Raw genomic sequence first — 22279 nt, 5'->3', positions numbered from 1 at the left:
TATGAATGATCCTGCAACCACTAGATGTCACTGTATCAACTTTAAAACAAGAGCTTAATAACTACAAAGCAATTACATTTTTAAATTAACCTTCGAGTCATTTTCACATGATTTTAAATGAATTAACCAACAATAAAACCGATTTCAGAGTTTTAACTTCCACATAATCAAACATTCTCTGACTCATGTTGATGATGTCATCGCAAACCTCCACTTCCTGTGATCTAACAGCGTCACCGACCACGTGGCGACTGCAGCCAACTGCGTACTCTAGGCGTGGCCTGACAGTCAGCGCTGCAAGAAGAAAAAAATATATAATCCAAGCGAACAATTGAGAAATATATCCTCGCATCACGATGATGGAGTGTAGAGATTCGATCGTGTTTGTTTAGGTCAGGTGATAGCGGCGAGCTTTGATGATGCTCCAGATGTCTGCAGGCTCGCGCGCCGGAGGAGACATTTTTGATTGTATCCAGAAAGGAAGCGTGGATCAGTGTTTACACTTCATCTCAGATGACAGAGCTGTGCTGCAACTCAAAGGTGAGATATCCTCCAGTCTAGATGAATGTTGCACATGAACATAGTAATATATTTACATGTCGTTGTAGTTTATAACCAGCTATAACACTAGGAACGTTATTACCGAGTTTTTACCAACTGTATTTTAACTGTCTTTATAAACGTGTACGCAGAAATATTATTATTATTATTTATAACTAAGTTTCATTTACTGCAGAAACAAGTACTTATTTTTAAACAAACAGTTCCTTTTCACTCAGTTCCTCTTTATTTAATCCAAATATGTTTTCAGTGTCATTGTCTTTAATTCTTCATATTTACAGACGCAGATCTTGATGTATCAGAATGACAATAAAATGAATTAATTCAACAGAATCAATACATTGAAAGGGTTGCTCATGTCTGACCCGAAATAAATATATTCATATTTAAATGTAATGCATACACAAAAATACAATGACTATATAAAACACAATAAAAAATATGCTGCTATGAATACAATTGCGAGGATTGTTTTTCCAGCAGAATAATGCTCCATGCCACACAACTATATCAATGTGTGGATGGAGGAACACTAGATAATACCCGATCTTCAGACCTGAAACCCGTTGTGTTTTAAAATGAATGTGTTCTTGTTTTCTTTGCATTATTTTAGGTCTGAAAACATTGCATTTGTCAGTATTCTGCAAATAAATGCTGTAAATGAAATGTTTATATTGAATTTTGGAGAAATGTTGTCAGTAGTTTATAGAATGAAACAAACATGTTCTTTTTACTCAAACACATACAGTAGTTATAAGTAGTAAGAGTGTGTTTTGTTGTGGTCCAGGCTGGGGTGGTTTCACTCCGCTCCACTTCGCTGCTCTACATGGCAACCGTGCCCTCGTTGACCTGTTCCTGTGTAACGCAGCCGACCCTAACTTAACATGTGATGCGGGACAGACGGCTTTCCACTTCGCCTGCCGGTAACACAGCTGAGTTTGGGGTTTGATCGCTAGGACAACACGTGTGTTTATCGTCTCCAGGCAAGGAAACATCTACATCATTCACAAGATGAGGCAGTTCGGGGCAGACCTGCGCATCATAGACCTGCAGGGTAAAACTTCTCTGCATCACGCCATCACTGGAGGCAACCTGTGAGTGGAGCGACTCACACACTGTGTGTGTGTCAATGAGTCTGACGTGGTGTTGTGTGTCTCAGCGTGGCCGTGCATTACCTGTGGGAGACTGGAATGTTCCGCTTTACAGACACGGACCAGTACCTGGTGACACCTCTTCACCTGGCTGCCTCCACTGGCAACACAGAGATGGTTCGATACCTGCTGAGAGATCAGGTAGGATTTCCATGATAAGACAAAGTGTGGACAAGGTGTGGCCCTGAACTGCTGCTACTGTCCATACATTTACTACCTGATGATTCCCTTACCTGGTAAAAAAATGTAAACAAAATATTAACACTTTTTAATTTGAAATCGTTTTGAGATTGCGCTATATTATGGGTAGGATATTTGTGTCTTAATAGTTAAATCCCCAAAAAAGTATGGGTTTGTTTCAGAGATGCTCTGTGGAGGCTGTTGACCAACAGGGGGGGACAGCGCTTCACGTGGCAGCGGAGAGGGGTGGGCTGGAGGTGTGCTGGACGCTTCTGCAGAGGTCCAGATGCGGGTTGATCCAGCAGAAGAACCACAGCGGCCTCACGCCTCTGGACCTGTGCAGGCAGGGCAAGACTTTCAGGTGAGTCTGATGTGGTCTAAACCAGAGAAATCCTCATATATGTCATTTCCGCAGACACCAGCAACTCACCAAACTACTGAGTCCGTACGTGAGGCAGCCGAAACACCAGAAGCCCAGCGAGTCTCACGGTAAACCATTTATTGACTGTCTTCAGAACCACGAGTGACTTGAATGTTGCTTTCACCTCCAGTCTTGTACTACTGGACGCTGTTGTTCCCCAGCCTGAGCGGAGCGGCTATCCTGCTGATAGCGGCCATGTTGGGGGGGTATGGCGGCCTCGCCTGTGGTCTCCTCTTCCCCTGGCTGGCCAGAAGTATCTTCACACAGTACCACCGCATGACCACGTACCAGAGGTTTGACCTTGTCCATGTTGAAGACAGTCTTAGCCGAAAACACCATCATACTTGTTTATCTTTCACTCAGAAAGCTGCTGCTGTCCTTCTTCTAGGTTGCCCAATCCTGTCTACCTGGGAACGCTGCTGGCTGGACTGTTGCACTCCGTGCTCTGCTTCTATGGAAAACTGATGCCTAATATCCTTCAAACAACAAGCCTGTAAAAACACTTTTTTGGAAAATGTAGGGTTTTTTTTCCAGATTTTTTAGAAATGCCAGTAACTTTCTTTCGTTCACAAAATATTGACCTGAACTTTGCTTTTATTCTATATTTAGAGACATTATGCAGGCTTTTGCCAGATTTTCTGGGACTCCTTTGTGATGGACTTTTAAAGTACATATTAACTGTGTTTTGTGTTAATAGTTAAAGAAAAGCGCTTCACAAATAACTTAAAAATAATTAAAATAATTATTTTTGGGGCATTTTTTTAGGCAACCTTTTCAATTGAAAATATGTTGTTTTTTTAACCAGATTTTTCAGACCCCAGAAAATCACATCTTCAAAAGCTTGTTAAGATCTTGTTAAACGTTATCTTCTCCTCAGCCCCCCTATTGTTTTTTTACATTAAAAAAACTAAAGTAAATGAAGAAAAACATTAACCATATTTTTTTTATGATGTCGGAATTTTCTTCAGATATTTTATACCTTTTTCTAACCAAAGTGTTATTCCTTGCCTTTTTTTCATTTTCAACATTTGAATTGCTAACATACTGTATATGTATATGTTACCCCATTGTGAGGATGTTAAGAGGGTCCGCCGGAACTTTGGTTTTGTGGCATTTCTTTGGTTTTGTTTAGATTTTTTGGAATGTTAAAAACTTAGAAAATGTAAATATATATATATATATATATAAAGTATATATATACAGTATATACAGTGCCTTGCGAAAGTATTCGGCCCCCTTGAACCTTTCAACATTTCGCCACATTTCAGGCTTCAAACATAAAGATATAAAATTTAAATTTTTTGTCAAGAATCAACAAGTGGGACACAATCGTGAAGTGGAACAAAATTTATTGGATAATTTAAACTTTTTTAACAAATAAAAAACTGAAAAGTGGGGCGTGCAATATTATTCGGCCCCCTTGCGCTAATACTTTGTAGCGCCACCTTTTGCTGCAATTACAGCTGCAAGTCGCTCGGATATGTCTCTATCAGTTTTGCACATCGAGAGACTGGAATTGTTGCCCATTCTTCCTTGCAAAACAGCTCAAGCTCAGTGAGGTTGGATGGAGAGCGTTTGTGAACAGCAGTCTTCAGCTCTTTCCACAGATTCTCGATTTGATTCAGGTCTGGACTTTGACTTGGCCATTCTAACACCTGGATACGTCTATTTGTGAACCATTCCATTGTAGATTTGGCTTTATGTTTTGGATCATTGTCCTGTTGGAAGATAAATCTCCGTCCCAGTCTCAGGTCTTTTGCAGACTCCAACAGGTTTTCTTCCAGAATGGTCCTGTATTTGGCTCCATCCATCTTCCCATCAATTTTAGCCATCTTCCCTGTCCCTGCTGAAGAAAAGCAGGCCCAAACCATGATGCTGCCACCACCATGTTTGACAGTGGGGATGGTGTGTTCAGGGTGATGAGCTGTGTTGCTTTTACGCCAAACATATCGTTTTGCATTGTGGCCAAAAAGTTCGATTTTGGTTTCATCTGACCAGAGCACCTTCTTCCACATGTTTGGTGTGTCTCCCAGGTGGCTTGTGGCAAACTTTAAACAAGACTTTTTATGGATATCTTTGAGAAATGGCTTTCTTATTGCCACTCTTCCATAAAGGCCAGATTTGTGCAGTGCACAACTGATTGTTGTCCTATGGACAGACTCTCCCACCTCAGCTGTAGTTATCTGCAGTTCATCCAGAGTGATCATGGGCCTCTTGGCTGCATCTCTGATCAGTCTTCTCCTTGTTTGAGATGAAAGTTTGGAGGGACGGCCGGGTCTTGGTAGATTTGCAGTGGTCTGATACTCCTTCCATTTCAATATAATTGCTTGCACAGTGCTCCTTGAGATGTTTAAAGCTTGGGAAATCTTTTTGTATCCAAATCCGGCTTTAAACTTCTCCACAACAGTATCTCGGACCTGCCTGGTGTGTTCCTTTGTCTTCATGGTTCTCTCTGCGCTTTAAACAGAACCCTGAGACTATCAAAGAGCAGGTGCATTTATACGGAGACTAGATTACACACAGGTGCATTCTATTTATCATCATCAGTCATTTAGGACAAGATTGGATCATTCAAAGATCCTCACTGAACTTCTGGAGTGAGTTTGCTGCACTGAAAGTAAAGGGGCCGAATAATATTGCACGCCCCACTTTTCAGTTTTTTATTTGTTAAAAAAGTTTAAATTATCCAATACATTTCGTTCCACTTCACGATTGTGTCCCACTTATTGTTGATTCATGTCAAAAAATTAAAATTTTATATCTTTAATCTTCTATCTTGAAGCCTGAAATGTGGCGAAATGTTGAAAGGTTCAAGGGGGCCGAATACTTTCGCAAGGCACTGTATATATATATATTTAAGTAAGTAAGTAATTTGTATTTATATAGCGCTTTTCCAGACCATATTCCACCTTAACCATCTGAAAGTGTGTGGCCTAAAAGTGCTCTGGTCCAGATGTGTATGGTCCACTTCCTGCTGGTGTTTGGGTTGTTCTTCAAGATTCTGACCCAGGACCCCGGAACTCTCGACAGCACAAACGCTGACCCTCGCTTTTCCTGCATCGCTGACCTGGTGGAGAAGAATGAGAGCCCCAATAGATTCTGTCCCTACTGTGAGGTGAGCAACTCTAGAGAAAACAAACGTTGAATAAAATAAGTTAAACGCATGGCTCAGGGTCCAAATCTGGCCTGCCAAGTCATTTTGTGTGGCCCGCTGAGGGGTTGACTTAAAATCAAAGGAGATTAACGTTCATGTTGATAATGTAATAAGATCAAGGGCATACATTATGTTACTCAGCAGCTTCAGCAAGACTTCCTAAAATAGTCAAACTGATTTGGAAAGAGAAAGGAATTTAAAACAAAAACAAGACCATTAGGCTACATTGAGGACCAAAGAAAATGCAGCACAAAAATAAAAGTTATTATTCGCATATTAATTGAAATGTTAATTATATTGAAAAATATTTATTTTATTTTATACCCATTTATTGAAATAGGATCCATTTGAAAACTTGCAATAAAAAAGATGATTTGAAAGTAATTTAAGTGTAACGATTATTTGACATAAAACTGTTTAAAATGATGTCAAAGCTTATCAGAGATTTCAAGTTGTTGACAAAGAAAAGGTCAAAGTAACTCTTTAATATTGTCATGTTCTCACCATCAGTTGTTCCAGCCTGACTTCACCAAACACTGCAAGCTGTGCGACGTCTGCATCAGAGACTACGACCACCACTGTCTGTTCCTCAACCAGTGCGTCGGCCGGGACAACCACCGCCGCTTCCTCTGCTTCATCGTCGCCATGGTGATCGCTCATCTTCTCTTTGTTGCCATGACAACCAGCTACCTATACGACAGGATGCCGACCGGTGGGCTCGGCTTCTCCTCCTGCTTACGGGTGATGGCGGAGGAATTCTGGGTGGTCATAATGGCCGTCATGAACGGGATGACACTGTTGTGGGAGGTGTGGCTACTCACGGAGCAGTTTGATGCCATCGCCATGGAAACCACCACATACTTTAGGCACTGTGAGACAACTGTGAGGCGGAAGCCGATGATGCAGCGCTGGACGGCGGTTCTGTCCTTCCTCCTGGAAGGGCGGAGACGGGTCGGACGCGGACATGTGGGAAAAGAAAAGACGGCGATTGACATTTGAGTTTTCTCTTTGACTTTAAACAGCTACTGCCATGACCATGTTGTGCTTCAATGTGACACTTATTTTGTTCTAGAGTAGATGTATGGAAGTAGATCAGTGCCATCAGAATATTGAATGGTTGAATTTAACATTTTTATTGTTGTTTTTTATTATTGTATCATTTTTGGAATAATTGTATGCTATAATTTGTATAAAGAAACTTTATTTTTTTTAATTATTGGAAATATATGTAGCCTTTTACATTAAGTATAAAAATCTGGGCATAATAGTGCCAACATATGAGTAAAAAAAAATAGAAATTAATGTTTGAATTAGTGAATATTAAACTAAAGTAAAAAAACAACTTTAAAATGAATGATTAAAAAAACAAACAAACAAATTCAACCATTTATTTAATTTCAATTATTCTAAAAAGCAATTTAATGCTTAAAAAACATTTTCAATAAAATGTAATCAAAGGTTTAACATTTGAAAAGTAAAACAAATCAATATTCTGATGAAACTGATTTAGTTCCATAGATGTAGCATTTCTAGCAGAAGAATCTTGTTTACTGTGGCCTTGTTGCCAAGTGTCATTTGAATGTCGTAACAAAACTTTTATACACCATATCAGTATATTTTTGTCTCTGAGGCTGTTCTAGAAGTGAAATGAGCTTCTATGTTACACAAACCTTGAGCCGATGCATGTTCAAAACTACAGTAACAATGTCTGATGAAATAAACTGTGATGTGACTGAAACCTTCCTAACATGATGACATTTATTTTACTCTTTCAGAACTCGACTCCGCTGTTTTGATTGGGGGGGGTTAAACATTAATACATAAAAAATGAACTGACAAAAATGTTATATTTACAAGAATCATGCTTAATATAGTAACCTAATGAACTTTGACCTCTTTAAATTCCCACAAATGCATCATTCAGTCAGTTATGAGAAGACGCCCGATCAACTAAGGTCATCTTAAGTGAATGAAATTTTCGGATGATAAAAAGAACTCATTTTAAAATTACATTCCACCAAAGAGGGTTTATCTTTAAAGTAAATAGAATACTTGAAATACAAACTAAATGTCAATTTTGTGCTAATAAACATTCTCAGAACGTAACTAAAAAGCAGGCTGTGATATTGTGGACCTTTTCAAACCATGAAAGGCAATATACAGTAATAAAAAGTGCTACTCTAATAATGCGTGAAGCAGCATTCAGCAGTTTTCACTTCTCCTTCCACACTTCCCTAGTAAGAGACCAGAACAATGTGCATGGAGAACCAGTCACTTATTTCTCTGAGGGATTATTCAAGATTAAATCAGTCTTTTGGCTTTGGTGGATGACAAGTAAACCTGGCGTCCCTCTCCTTCATCTGAACCGGCTCTCATCTGCATTCCTCTGGTGACCATCATGGCTGTGTTGTTATGACAACCAGAGCGGCCATTTTACCGTGGGTATGTGGATGTAAGTAGTGGGTATGTGGATGTCATTTGTAATTATCAATTAAGTGAGCTGAGAGCTCTATAGTGCCTTTGTGCAGGACGTGATAGTGACTGTGTTGTGAAATAATGTCAGTAGAGACACAGTCGGAGGAGAAAACAGCCACAGAGCAACGAGGAGCAGCTAAAACCAGGCTTAGGGTCAATCGAATTTTAAAAACCATGTATTTCACTGTTCAATTACTTTATATTGTGGCGTCTGGAAGAAAATAATCAAATCAGTTGTATGTTTATTTTATCATGAATATTTAATACAAAATTGAAAAAAAATATACATTATTTTATTCATTTTATTTTTGCTTTTTACTTTTTATCAAATTTTCAGCGGTTTTACATTCTCAAAATAATTTTATAATATTGGTTGTTGTAATCTATATGTCACATGACGTAAATGACATTCATTAATTAAAGATTATATTATCTGGAATTAATAATAAGTAATAATTAAATAGGTAAATAAGTAATTTATTTCATTTTATTTGTAAAGTTAACTTTAAATTACACCATACATTCAAGTAAATAGTCAGTTCAGTCAAATATAAAAGTATGAACAATAAGAACTTTCTTCTCTGATCCTTTCAATCTCTAAATCGTATTTTTTATTAAAGTTGAAAATGTTTGATTAAAGTTGGAAATTGTTTGATTATATTTGAAAATGGTTTAATTATAATTGAACATTATTTGACTACAGTTGAAAATGGTTTGATTACAGTTGAAAATGTTTGATTACAGTTGAAAATGTTTGATTATAGTTGAAAATTGTTTGATTAAAGTTGAAAATTGTTTTATTATAGTTGGAAATTGTTTGATTAAAGTTGAAAATTGTTTAAAAAAAAAATTGTTTACAGTTGAAAATGGTTTGATTTTGGTTGAAAATTGTTTGATTACACTTGAACATTTTTTGATTATAGTTGAAAATTGTTTGATTAAAGTTGAAAATTGTTTAATTATAATTGAACATTGTTTGATTATAGTTGAAAATGTTTGATTATAGTTGAAAATGTTTGATTATAGTTGAAAATTGTTTGATTATAGTTGAAAATTGTTTGATCATAGTTGAATTTTTTTTGATTAAAGTTGAAAATTGTTTGATTATAGTTGAAAATTGTTTGATTACAGTGAAAATGTTTGATTATAGTTGAAAATTGTTTGATTACAGTTGAAAATGTTTGATTATAGTTGAAAACTGTTTGATTACAGTTGAAAATGTTTGATTAAAGTTAAAAATTGTTTAATTACAGTTGAAAATGTTTGATTAAAGTTGAAAATGGTTTGATAATAGTTGAAAATTGTTTGATTACAGTTGAAAATGGTTTGATTATTGTTAGAAAATTGTTTGTTTACAGTTGAAAATGGTTTGATTATTGTTAGAAAATTGTTTGATTAAAGATTATTGCTTAAAATCTCCACATGAACTAAACTGATGATAAAAAATAAACATCAATAGCAGGTGATGAAGTGGGAAAGATTTCTGAATAAATCTCATATTAAGCTCTTTCAAATGTGAATATAAATTCTCCTAGAAGGTTCAGGCTCAGTGTTGACAAACGGGCGTCTCACAGGAGACTCCGATCAAACATCTGAAAACACATGTCTGGAGGACGAGTGTGTGTGAAAACTGTGCGACAACTGGGGGGAAGAAACCGGTGACAAGACAGAGGCAGAGCCAGGAATATTTATAGACGGTGAGAAATTGATACTGATTGTATAGCAGAAGGCAGAGAGACAGATGACAGGAGGGGGGAGTAAAAAGAGAGAGAGAGAGGGAGAGAATGGGAGAGTGGGCTGGGCTTTAGATAGAACAACAGCCTGCCAGGCCGGTGGGGCAGAAAGGAAGACGAAGGAGGGGAGGAAGGAGAGAGAGTGTGAGGTTAAGTGCGTCCCAGAGTGTGTGTGGATGTGTGTGTGAATCAGACTGGGAGGATGCTGGAGGAGGATGAGGAGTAACAGGGCGAGGCAGCTGTAGGACTGCGCGTGTGTGTGTGTGTGTGTGAGTGTGTGTGTCGATGGATGCGGCCGGGTCTCTGTGAGAGGGAGCAGCACAGCAACAGTAACCATGCTGAGCCCCAAGATAAAGCAGGCACGCCGGGGTAAGACAGTTTTCTCACTTCTTTGTGTCCGTGACTGGCGATCGAGCAGATTTCAGATCAACTCTCTCACTTTGTCCACGATTTGTGTGATGTCACGTCACGACTACACCCTCCTGCACCACACCCGATAGCTACGATGACACTTAGTAGTAAACATGGCGGCGGCATTCCCGTCGACACCTGGCCACGTCTCAATTAGTCCAGGGCGTCGGAGCAGGTGGGCGAGTCGCAGGAATGCAGGACTCTCCTCTCCTCCCTCACAAATCCCAACAGCTGACTGTCAAACATAGTTCTTCGGTGACCGCTGAAGTCTGAACATGTGACCAACGTGGAAGCCGTTCATGAGCAAAGCATGATTATGTGCTGCTTCTTATAGCCACCGGTTGCTAGACAACAGAGATGTGCTGCAGCAGGAGGAGCGCCTCACGACACCACTGCTTATTGTATTTACCAACAAGTCAACACACTTATCACCGATCACACACAACATGTACATGTGTGCACAATGTGTTGATCTAGGAAGAGACTTCTGTGAAACAAAGTTTGGGCTAACACTAATGCTAGGTATTTGTTAATTGGCAAGACTCTGTCGATACAACAATATGATATATAGTGATATATAATGTGATACTGTAGTAACAAGCATGTATTTCTAGTATTGTCGAGTACTTGACTCTGGTGTTGCAGAATTTATAGAACACATGACTCTTGATGAAGTTGTAACTGCTTTCATTTGTTTTGAAACCAAAATAGGTCCCAACATCAGCTTTAAAAGCTGCTGGAGTCCACTGTATCCTCTGGTCCTCAGTCATCACCTGATTTAATTGTTCCTTTAGCTGTGGAGGATGTAATGACTGCTGGCTGCCATGAAGCGGCCGGAGGTTTTTAACACAAAAATGAACAAACATTGTGAAGATGTTAATTGTAAAGTTAAAAAAAATCGTATTATTTAATTTTATACACATTTTTTAGAATCTGTAAAAGAACTATGATAAAGATAAACTGTGATTCAAAATCCAAGAACATAGCTGAAATAGTCATAACAAATGTTTTTTAAAATAACTATTCAAAAAAAGTAGATACAGTGCTGTTAAAGATTTATTTGGAATAGTAAAAAAATATTGATTATTATTATATTTTCTTACACCCCTAGTTAGAAGCAAATAAAAACACTAAACCTGACTCAAAAACAAACAAAATATTTTCAGGGAATCAATGCTGGTTTTGATCCAGAGACAAATTCGCACACATCAAATAAAAGTGTGACGTTAATATAAATGTCTCTTCCATCCTGTTGTTAAAACCACTTAGCAAAAAGATAAAATCGCAGAACAAAATCCTGTGCATCTCCAGGAAGTGAACAGGAAATAGTGATCTCATGTAATTTAATTGAAGACTATAGCAAGGAAAGAGATCTATTGCCTTTGTCAATGAGTGGTGTTTGTTTTCTCTCAAAAATTCTTTAATGGATTTTATTTATGAAATTTAATTTAATTGAATATGTTCAAACTTAAAAGGGACTGTAATTTGGCGTTCTTTGGTGTATTCTGGATTAAGGGAGGTTTGTAAGGTCTTGCCAGTCACTTGTATGGCTTCTCACTGCTGCTGCTGCTGCACATATTTATTTATTCACACAAATCGTTCCAGATAGTCGCAGATTGGACAAGTCATGTGATTCGGTAGATCATGTTCTGCGATGAGTAAATGCAGCGATATATTTAAAAAATTAAAATGACAAACCCTTACACCAAACCTTTTTTTTTAACATATATGTGAGAAGTTGTTTTATATCAATGTAATCTTGTTACATATGTGTAATCCAGATGTACATGGATTGCTTTGATTTTGCCATTTGGATGTTGTGCATTTATTTTCTAATGTTAATGTAAAACTAATATCAACAAAGGGTAGATCCCAGTCCATAAACAGATCTTCAATGTTGACTCTATTGATGAAGCTAAAATTAAGTGACAGTGATGAGACTCAGTCGTCATCAGTTCACTCATGATTCTTGTTAAATATTATTGTCCGTTGACCTTTGACCTACCTTTCTATTGCCACTACACACTCACAGAAAACCATGTTTGTGAAGGTCCCAAGTTAGAAAATCCACACAAAGCGGCCACATCACAGTCTCATCAGAATATTGAATGTTCGAATTTAACATTTTAAACATTGAAACTTAAGATTTAATGTGTTTATATTTGTGAAAGTGAAAGGTTGAATTGATTTATTTTAACTAATTGAATAGAATTATCATAATATTCTTAGTATTAGTATAATATAATACCAACATTTTCAGAAACTCAGTTTCAAAAACTGCAAATGAAAAAATATAAATATATAAAATATAATATAAATTTCGTTTTTTATTGGAATTTGAATATCAAACTATGTGTAAAAAACGCATTGATTCAATAATCCAATCAAGTTTCAACATTTGAAATGTTTAACTCATGAACTCAATACTCTGACGACACTGTTATACTTCCATAGCTTGTCATAAGCGCCGCCCACTGAGCTGTATCACTTAAAGATTTGATTGGACCAGCCAGCTGTCTGTTGCAAACTGCTTATTTGGTGTTCAGAAGAAGATTGAAGTCATGAAATGTTGTGAAGGGGTGAATTTATTTAATTCAGTGGCGCAGAAAACTCCCACTGCGTCTGCCTTTGTAGTGATCCTGGTGTAACGCAGTCAGTATCACAGACTGAAGTTACACCTGCAGAGAATCTTGGGAAAACTGCACGATGGTTAATGTACAGAATGTTTACATTTTAAGGAATATTTATTTTCAAACATGATGGTGGTTTGTTGCCATGGCTAGTGGTGTGACGTAGAAGAAATGAAATATTCATGATGAATTCTTGCGTGAGAGAAAAAGTGGTCTGATTCAGCTCTGAATGTCACGGTTACCTGTCCTGCTGTCCTCAGCAGAAAACCCAGATGCAATTAACATGAAGAGACGCCATTGATTTCTCTCTCCTCGCCTCTCGCTCGTCCTTCTGTTTGCTTCTCCGCCTGCTTCTCCTCACAGATCCCCGGGGATCTTCCGGCCTTCGCTGCTCCTGCAGGAATATGTTGATAAAATACAATCAATGCTTCCATCGGTTGGTAACTCTTAAAGCCAATCTGATCCCAAACAGCCGCCTCCATGTGCAGCTCACCTGTTTTATAATCCTGCACACACAATGAAAGTATTGATTCTTCTGGAGCGGCTACAAAATGGAAGCTTCTTCTTAAGTGTGGCTCTGAATGCGAGGTCAGGCTGGTCACAGGTCTGTCAATAGAACGCTGTAAATCACAAAAGAAAAAACATAATGAATGTCTTCTCAACACAGCGAGGTCCAAGAGCATGGTGCTGGGGGAGCTGTCCCGGGTCTCCAGGCCCTGCTCCCCTCTGGACCAGGAGAAGGCTCTGAAGGCCGGGTGGCTGAAGAGACAGCGAAGCATCATGAAGAACTGGCAGCTACGTTGGTTTGTCTTGAGGACTGAAGCTCTCTACTTCTACAAGGACCAGGATGAGACCAAAGCCCAGGTATGATGGCTCAAGTTATGTTTGGTCTCAGTATGTGTCGCATGATTGGCTGAAAGTTGGATCAAGTAGCTTCGTACTCTTTTGGTATCGTCTGGTGGAACTGTTATACCAACATTTTAGATTGAATGCAAAAGGATTTAGATACTTAAAAATATATATATAATATATAAAAAGAGGTTTTTCAACATTTGAAATGTTAAATTCAACAATCTTAAATTCTGAAGACCCTATTGTATGTCAGACAACAAACCTGATGATAACATTTAACTTTAATAACATTTATTTTAATTAGTCACTTCTTCGTCTAAGCATCTGTACTCATTCTGTTGTGAAGAGCAGTAAAATGAAAGTAACCAAGTCAAAATAGAATACAAAATATTGAATGTTTTTAGAATTTTTTTTAAATAAATGTGATGTTATTTATTTTTTCTGTCAATTTAATTGAATGATGCTCCATATAAATCATACAATAATTTAGACCAGGGGTCCGCAGACCAGTTTGATGTGGCATTATATTCAGTATTATTACTTTCACAGGTTTGTTTCTTGAAACGAGTGTCTTGATGATGATGTGTAACAAAAAGACACCTTTCAGACAGAAATAATTCACAATGGCTGGATTAAGACAGTAATACGGCCCCATGTGGCCCCCAGGCCAAACTTTGTCCAGGCCTGATTTTAATGATGGTGGCTTTGATATAGAGAATACAGACACAGACCATAAAATTATAATATAAAAAAAGATAGTCTTTAGACGAGACAAATGTTGAGCTAGACAGTTGCTGCATTAGCTTGACGCAGTGACACTGATAGTTAAACCAAATTTTAGTTTGACATTAAAACAGTGGAACGATCCATCTGTTTCCCTCCAGCAGGCAGATTACAGGAGCCCAGACCTCCTTCCACTGAGACAGCTCTGATTTAAATTGGTTTTAGTTTGGTTTAAAAACAAAATCCTTGTTTGTTCATTTGAATTCATCACATTCTTTTGCCCCGACACGCTCCCACCTTACCGTCAGTGTGGTCAGCATCTCCAGTGTGGTCTTGCTAAAAAGCACTTAGTCGCCACAACCACGTTAGAGGAATGAGAAATGTGAGCACATCAGGAAGTGGCGAGGAGAGAGGAAGACATGTTTCCCTTAGTCATCCTTCCTCACTCTTAACCAGCTTCTTCTGCTGGACAAACGCCAGAGTGTGATAGTGTCAGTGCTGAAGACCATCAGTCAGAACCGGACCCTTCTTTGCCACTATTACAACCGTAGTGAGCTGTAAACTCTGTCTCTCTGTCGGAATGACACTTTGTTTATTTGGATTCCAGGGATGTATTCCTCTCCAGGGCAGTCAGGTTAATGAGGTGCCGGCCAATCCAGATGAACCCGGTCGCCACTTCTTTGAGATTGTTCCAGGTGGGTCGAAACACGATAAGAATCCAGTGCACAGACTCACCGAATCTGGCCTACCATGCCATTAAGCGTGGCCCCCCAGGTTGCTGTCTCAAATCAAAGTAGATTAATATTCATTTTTGATAAGATGACCTATAAAGATGTAAGTATTTAATAAAAGACAAGCAGCAAAGCTTACATCAACAATTTGAAATCTGTGTTTGATGGATCTACTTCTCCTTCAAGAAACATCTTAAGACATTATTATTTGTGCAGGATTTTCCCTGATTTTCTGGGACTCCTGTGTTTTTCTTATGTGTCTTGGCCTTGTATGTATTTTAAATTTGTATTGTATTTGATGGGTAAAGTGCTTTGTGACCCTGGTCTAGAAAGGCGCTTTACAAATAACCTTTACCTTCTTACTTAATAATTATTAATACTTCCAATAACGTAATATAATAATGTTGAAGGATTTTGCTTGGTAATTTTTTGATAGGATGTCTACGACAGAGATAATTAGATCAAGATAAAACTGATAATACAACAGGAGTTCCAGAAAATCAAGGAAAAGCCTGAACAAATAAAAACGTCTTAAGATGTTTCTTGAAGGAGTCAGTAGACTTCATCAAACACAGAGAGAGAGGAAGATCGTTCCAAAGCTTAGGAGCAACAGTCTGGAAGGATTTCTCTCCTCTGGTCCTGAACCATGTGAGAGGAACCATAAGTAGATTCTGATCCACAGACCTCAATACGTTATCAACAATCAAAAATAATATTCTAATAAGACTCATACTTCCTGTACTGATCAGTCCGGGCAACAGCTGGAAAAGACCCAAAGTCTTCTTGGGTTCTGATAGCGGCTACTAGCAATGTATCGAACCGCTTCAGATCCATGTTAAAAAAAGGTGGCACCATCGGGACAGCTAATGCTGTCCATAAGGCAGACCATAATTAGGGATCAACTCCTTTGTTAACCTCTTGATCACTTCAGCTGCTGGTGCAAAGACCTAAACAGGCTCCATTCTCAGAGTAGATCTCAGGTTGTACTACAAGCCTGACAATCCAACACAGCCTCTTAGCACCATCATCAGAATCAAATGTGGATGCCAGAAAAATCGTACAATTCTACCCATAATATTCTTTCCGACTCAGGAACAATAGAGCCTGAGTCTTCCTCCACCAGAAGGAAGTGTGAGAAGGTGAGCTGTGTGCTGCAGTCCACTGGGACTGAAGGATTTTCTGGGTCATTTCTTTGACATGCACAATGCACCAGGAGGACGTTACTGCAAGCACAGATATTTTTTAAACAGACCTACTACTGAAGGTGACTCAAGGAAGTGTCTTTAGGACAAATAGAAGGTCAAAACATGACCCACTGATTCTTCAAAGAGAATAAAATGAAAGATCAGTCTAGAGGAGGGTCAAGCTACGACCTAAACAGAGACCCTACTAAACAAAAAACCTATTTCCGACTGCCTGTGTCCATCAGAACCTCTGACAGCAGGTTCCCAAAAACACTTTAATTGTCCCAGACATTACTTTCATTCATAATGTGGTGTTCTCAGGAGGAAGCGTGGACAAGGATCGGACGGCTGTGAGTCATGAATCCTTCTTGCTGATGGCGAACTCTCAGAGTGACATGGAGGAGTGGGTGCGAGCTATACGGAGAGCCATCTGGGCCCCGCTTGGAGGAGGTGAGTGCTGGACCACAGAGAAAAAGGACTGCCTTTCCATGAGTTTACAATCGTTGTGTCTGCAGGTGTCTTTGGGCAACACTTGGAGGAGACGATGCAATACGAAGGACAAACTGGACCCCAGGGCCAGGTTCCAGTGTTGGTTAAGCAATGTGCATGTTTTATACGCGACAGTGGCCTTGAAGAGGAAGGACTTTTCCGGGCTCCTGGACAAACCAACCTTGTGCGAGAGTTACGGGACGCATTCGACCGCGGAGAGAAGCCCGTGTTTGACAGGTGAGCCTCAGAGAGTGTTTCAACCATTAACACATTTTTTTTATTTCAGTTTTTATTGGACACATGTGATATGATGTTTTTAAAAATATTTTACTTTTAGTTTTGATCTCTGTTTAAAATGATTTCATGTCACTGATAAAACAACTTTGCATCTCTTATCTAATGCATTTATGTTTTGGTAAATGGTAAAACTCATCTTCATTTAATTATTGATATCAAATATTATTAAACTATATTCATGACCTTGGCTCTTACAGTACCACGGACGTCCACACTGTGGCGTCGCTGCTGAAACTCTATCTTCGGGAGCTGCCTGAGCCTGTAATCCCTTTTTCTAAATACACACAGTTTCTCTCGTGTGCTCAGCTGCTCACCAAGGACAAAGAAATGGTGAGTCTGCATGAAGCATGGACCATCTTAAAGTGTCAGTCTGTGATTAACCTTAAGTTACCATCAGGGGGTCGTGGAGCTCTGCAAGCAAGTGGATCATCTTCCTCAGGTCAACTATCATCTCCTGGAATACATCTGCAAGTGAGTTCGAGGGTTGTGTGGGTTGTTTTGTTTCACCTCTTGCAGCATGGTCAGAGAACTAAAGAAACATTCTTGTGGACTAAACTTGCTATGAAACATACAGAAAACCTAAAAGTAACTTGACTTCTACTTCCCTGAATTTCAATCCTTGAAAGCGAAAGTATCGCTCACATGTTTTCTCTTTGTTTTTCGCCATCATCAAACCAATTCCTTTCCTTCAACATTAGTTTAACTGAGTAAAACTTTAAACAGCAACATATTTACATCCATGAGTTTAACACATTAGATGACTCTTCAATAATTACCAATGTAGCAACAAGAAAGAAAACACAAAACCAAAGATGGTTACTACACAAAAAATATGGCTTTGAAAAGGCCCCGGGGTTACTCGTTTAGTGTCTGCTAGTACCATGTGTGTGGCCCCTTCTGAAGAATTTACCTTAAAGAGTACATCTGATAGAGTTAAACTACAAAACTCATCAAGTTTAAGGTGGTTAAGAAAATGTTTTAGTTCATATTTCTTTTGCAACTCTCTACAAATCTTGTAGTTTTAGAACATGTTCCTTTTTTCTTATTTCCAAAATATATAAATGATATATTTATTGTCAAAATAGATTGAATATCCAAACCTGATGTTAAGTATGTCTCTGAGGACATTGCATTATACACTCAGAATAAAACGTTGCTACAGATCACTCTCAATTTTAGTCCAGAATTGAGAATTAAAGGAGGCTAAAGTTGAATATTATCAGGGTATTCTATGATTTATGACACATTCTATTAAATCACCAGCATCCTCAAAATGTTTAAATTCTAAGAAACCTTTGTTTTCCTCTAAGGAAACAAGGAAAGACTGTGTGTCTTTTCTGAACAAGGACTTTGTGTTTTGTGGGAATTGATTTTGGTGTTCCTTTCATTTGCTCAGGTTTCTATATGAAGTCCAATCCCACGCTAATGAGAACAAAATGAGCGTTCAGAACCTGGCCACCGTGTTCGGGCCCAATATTCTCCGGCCCCGAGTGGAGGATCCAGTTACCATGATGGAGGGTGAGACTCGCCTTAAACGATATTTCTCAGTGAAAGACCATGTTTCCTATTTGAAACATAACTATTCAAATGTTACTTTTTCGAGTATTGACCATTTTTTTCCATTTATTTTCTCTTATTGTTTTGTCAGCCATCAACAGAATAGATGAAGAGTGTTAATAATAATAAATTCTGTAATAATATTGGCTTTACAATACCTAATAAACACAATAAACACCTTGATTTTCTGTAACTCCTGTCGTGTTATCAGTTTTATCTTGACCTTTAAAGTATATACTTTATTGAATATTGTTTTGATTGTTTAATCGCTTTGTGACCCTGGTCTGGAAAAGCGCTATATAAATAAAAATGACTTACTTATTTACTCACATTAACATAATACATTTTTTTAACTTTGGTTGTTTTTTTGGCATGCGAATGACAGTACAAAAACAAAGTTAAAGTTATATTATCTACAAAGCCGTCATAACGCATATCATGTTTTATTATCCACAATAGTGGATTCACGGCGCACTAACAGCTCCAAACATTCTTCATTTTGTACCAAAGGAAGTTCTCAGGTCCAGCATCTCATGACGATCCTGATCAGCGAACACGAGCGACTCTACCAACGTCAGGAAGTGGAAGCCAAAACGGTTCTGACGCAGGAACAAGGATCGACCGTAAAGGGAAAAGTGGAATGGATGGTGCAAGAGAACGACACCCAGTCCTCCTCAGGGATCAGCTCCAGAACCTCCAGAACCTCCAGAGAGGGATCAAGACCTTCCACGCCTTGTCTGGATCAAACCCTTGCAGCTTCAAGTCCTACTACCTCTGAGCATGAAGGAATGTGCAAAAGTCAGACGGAGGAGAAGTCCGAGGAGGAGCCCGGTGACGGGAAGGGAGAAGGTGAAGTGAGCCCGAGTAAACAGCCGAAAGCCCCGCCCGCGTGGAGGGGCTCTATCAAGGGCGGAGCAGCATCTGGGGGGTCAAGGGTAAAAATGGGGGGGTCAGCAGGAGACGTGTCGGCAGCTGGGGGGAGCAACTGGCTGATGAACGGCCTGTCATCGCTCCGAGCTCACCGACGCACCACCTCGTCCGGGGAGAGACTCAAAGACTCTAACCTGTGTCTGAAGGACTCCACGCTCTCCCTGAAGGAAACCACTCTCTCCCTCAAGGACCCGCAGAGGGACGAGGCCACGCCTCTGACGCCCCTCGCTCATCGAGGGCTCCAACCGTCGCACCGACTCTCCGCCTACGACAACGTGGCCCCGTCAAGTCTGAGCCTGCCAGCCGACTCCTCCACCATTTGGACCGCCTTCGAGATCCCGCTGTCTGAGCCCGAGGGGGACGACGGTGGGAGGAAACCAGAGCAAGGTCCAGAAACAGAAGAGAAGGATGGTAGCGCGACTGCCGATGAAGGCGGAGCGGAGGATGAAGATGATACCGGACCAAATGAAGAGCTTCACATGGTGACCGAGCTCAAGCAGGAACTCAAGAAACAGAGGAAAACGTTCGAAAGCTGTATTCAGAAGTAAGTTTGTTTCTTCAATTCAACACACGATACTACATCACTACGTTAAGAAGCGCATATTATTCTGAAGAATTCAATAACAAATCAACCACAAAAGTTAAAAAAACATGTATTAGTATAGCATTATTATTTTTAAAATGTGTGTAAAAATATTAAACACACAAAACATACACTTTATATATAATTATTTCACATTTTAATTGTATTTTCGCTCACTTTTAATCAACTGTATTTATTCACACTTTCGTTCATGTGTAATAGTTTGCTGTTTCTTTTAATATTAATATGTTTGATTTGAAATTGAAATCGAAGTGTCATGCTCATTGAAACACTGCTACAACATGATACAAGCACTTAATTAAACAAAGATAAAAAGTTCATTAATATTTCAAAAACGTTTTGTTGATGCTTCAAATAGCAGAGCTAGCAGCTAGCTAGCTAGCTAACAGAAGTAGCTCGAACATTGTGGCCATTATATCACGAAATATTATTGAGATTTTTATTTCCCCAAAACATTAAACAAAAACACGAATTACAGTTTCGACTTTTTATGTTTATTTCATGAAATTACTCACCCAAAAGGGGATCTCAGAGGAGCATCGCGTTTGCAGCCAAAACATCTGATCACTGCACCATCGATCCAGACATTACTAATCATTGTCTGGCGATCAAACTAGAACGAATTATTATTATTATTATTATTATTATTATTATTATTATTATTATTATTATTACTACATAGTTACACATTACATAGTGTCGTAAAATGCATTATATAGTACTACTATGGAAAACATCAAAACATGATCAGCTCAAACATGAGATTGGCCTCTTTTTAAAAAGATGATTATTTTTTCTAGCATTGAATTCTTTTTTGAATCATTTAATTCTATGATGTCTATATTGAACGGGTTCATTGGGGGGTTTTAATAATTGAATTTTAAATTTTAATATTTCAAAATAAATGATTTTGGGTTTCTTTTGCCAATAATTGAGACATATATTTTATAAATGCAATATTTTTTAATTCGTAGTCTTTTAAATGCAATGTAAGTATGTTGGTATGATGTTGCTCAAATCTCCCCCTCTTGAGCTTATGGTTGCATCAGGATGTTGCAGTGTTTAATATTGTATTTTTCATCGTCAAGGCTGGAAGAATCCTGCAGCAAGTATCAGTCCCAGGTGCGACGGCTGGAGGAGCAGCTGGACCAGGAGAAGAAGAAATTCCACATGCTGGAGATCCGACTCAGGAACTCGGAGCGGGCGAACCAGGACGCCGAGAGCCGCAACGTTCTCCTGCAGAAGGAGATGGAGGAGTTCTTCCAGACCCTAGGAGATCTAACAACACGGACCGACTGAATGGACAGTTGGAGGAGCTTTGGAACACTGACAGGACACGCCAGCCTCAAAGCTTCAAAGACCAAATACCTCCAGTGCTGCTTCATCACGCCCTTCTCAAGCTCCAGTGCCTACTCCACCTGTGCCGGTGCCAAAACAACGATTCCTCTGGACCAAAAACAAGTTTTCCTCTCTCGAAAAAATGAAAGTTCTACACAGAATAGTAGATAATGTAGCAGATTATTTATTGTGTCATCCATCAAAGACCATGAACAGCCTTATCGCCATAGTAACAGCTTCTTGTAGGACGCTGAGCACTCATCCTCAACATTGTATCCTGTGATGTCATCGAAGATATTTAATCAAATACATTTGAATTTGATGCATAGAAGGTCTGAACTCGAACTTTGTAGATTTTTTTTGCACTTAAGTGTGAAAGTATATCAGTGCCAACAGAATATTGAATGCATTTAAAATTTAAAATTTTGAGTTTATTTTAAGAATTGCAATTTTTTAAATACTTGAATTCAATCACTTTTATTTGAAAGGTTGCAATTTTCTTTTTTATAATAATTGGAAAATTAAAAAATATTATTATTATTTAATAATAATATTTCTATTTTTATTCAATTACTCAAACTAAAGAAAACATTGAACCTTTTTAAAAAAATATATTAAACTCAAAGTTTCAATAAAAACAAATTCAACCTTTAAATATAGAAAATATGGAATTCAGTTATTCCAAAAAGAATAATACAATGCCTTAAAAAACAACATATTTATGAGAAAAAAAAATCAGTCAATATGATGAAACTGATATACTTCCATATACCAGCCACCGTACTTTAACCCAGTATTGGACTAATCTCAGCTCTCGCTCCAACATTCCTTCGACGTTTACAAACACCTGTTACGTTG

At 38.5% G+C, this 22279-nt stretch overlaps 2 protein-coding genes and 1 long non-coding RNA gene across 3 annotated transcripts; 2 read left to right on the top strand and 1 right to left on the bottom strand.

Moving 5' to 3' along the window:
• The first annotated feature begins 283 nt into the window (after positions 1-283).
• On the top strand, positions 284-7202 carry LOC148069733 (uncharacterized). The gene is made up of 10 exons (XM_087802724.1): positions 284-540; positions 1349-1484; positions 1545-1655; positions 1721-1853; positions 2075-2253; positions 2308-2381; positions 2444-2606; positions 2702-2784; positions 5238-5428; positions 5978-7202. Exons 1-10 carry the CDS (start codon positions 417-419, stop codon positions 6464-6466), a joined length of 1683 nt encoding a protein of 560 aa, XP_087658850.1. The 5' UTR covers positions 284-416; the 3' UTR covers positions 6467-7202.
• On the bottom strand, positions 6321-20632 carry LOC148069732 (uncharacterized). Its single transcript, XR_015712998.1, has 4 exons — positions 20599-20632; positions 13210-13336; positions 12959-13110; positions 6321-6400 (listed from the first exon to the last, which is right to left on the bottom strand). It is a non-coding gene; the product is annotated as an uncharacterized LOC148069732 (long non-coding RNA).
• Positions 9925-21786, top strand: arhgap22a (Rho GTPase activating protein 22a). The gene is made up of 10 exons (XM_087802723.1): positions 9925-10044; positions 13384-13580; positions 14899-14986; positions 16528-16656; positions 16722-16932; positions 17190-17322; positions 17390-17463; positions 18389-18510; positions 19060-20023; positions 21172-21786. Exons 1-10 carry the CDS (start codon positions 10011-10013, stop codon positions 21380-21382), a joined length of 2163 nt encoding a protein of 720 aa, XP_087658849.1. The 5' UTR covers positions 9925-10010; the 3' UTR covers positions 21383-21786.
• Positions 21787-22279: the final 493 nt, after the last annotated feature.

Source organism: Callionymus lyra, chromosome 11 (assembly GCF_982586985.1).
Source record: "Callionymus lyra chromosome 11, fCalLyr1.hap1.1, whole genome shotgun sequence".
In the NCBI taxonomy this organism is placed as follows: Eukaryota; Metazoa; Chordata; class Actinopteri; order Syngnathiformes; family Callionymidae; genus Callionymus; species Callionymus lyra.
The sequence above is the reverse complement of the archived record's forward strand: the minus strand, read 5'-3'. Positions and strand labels throughout refer to the sequence as shown.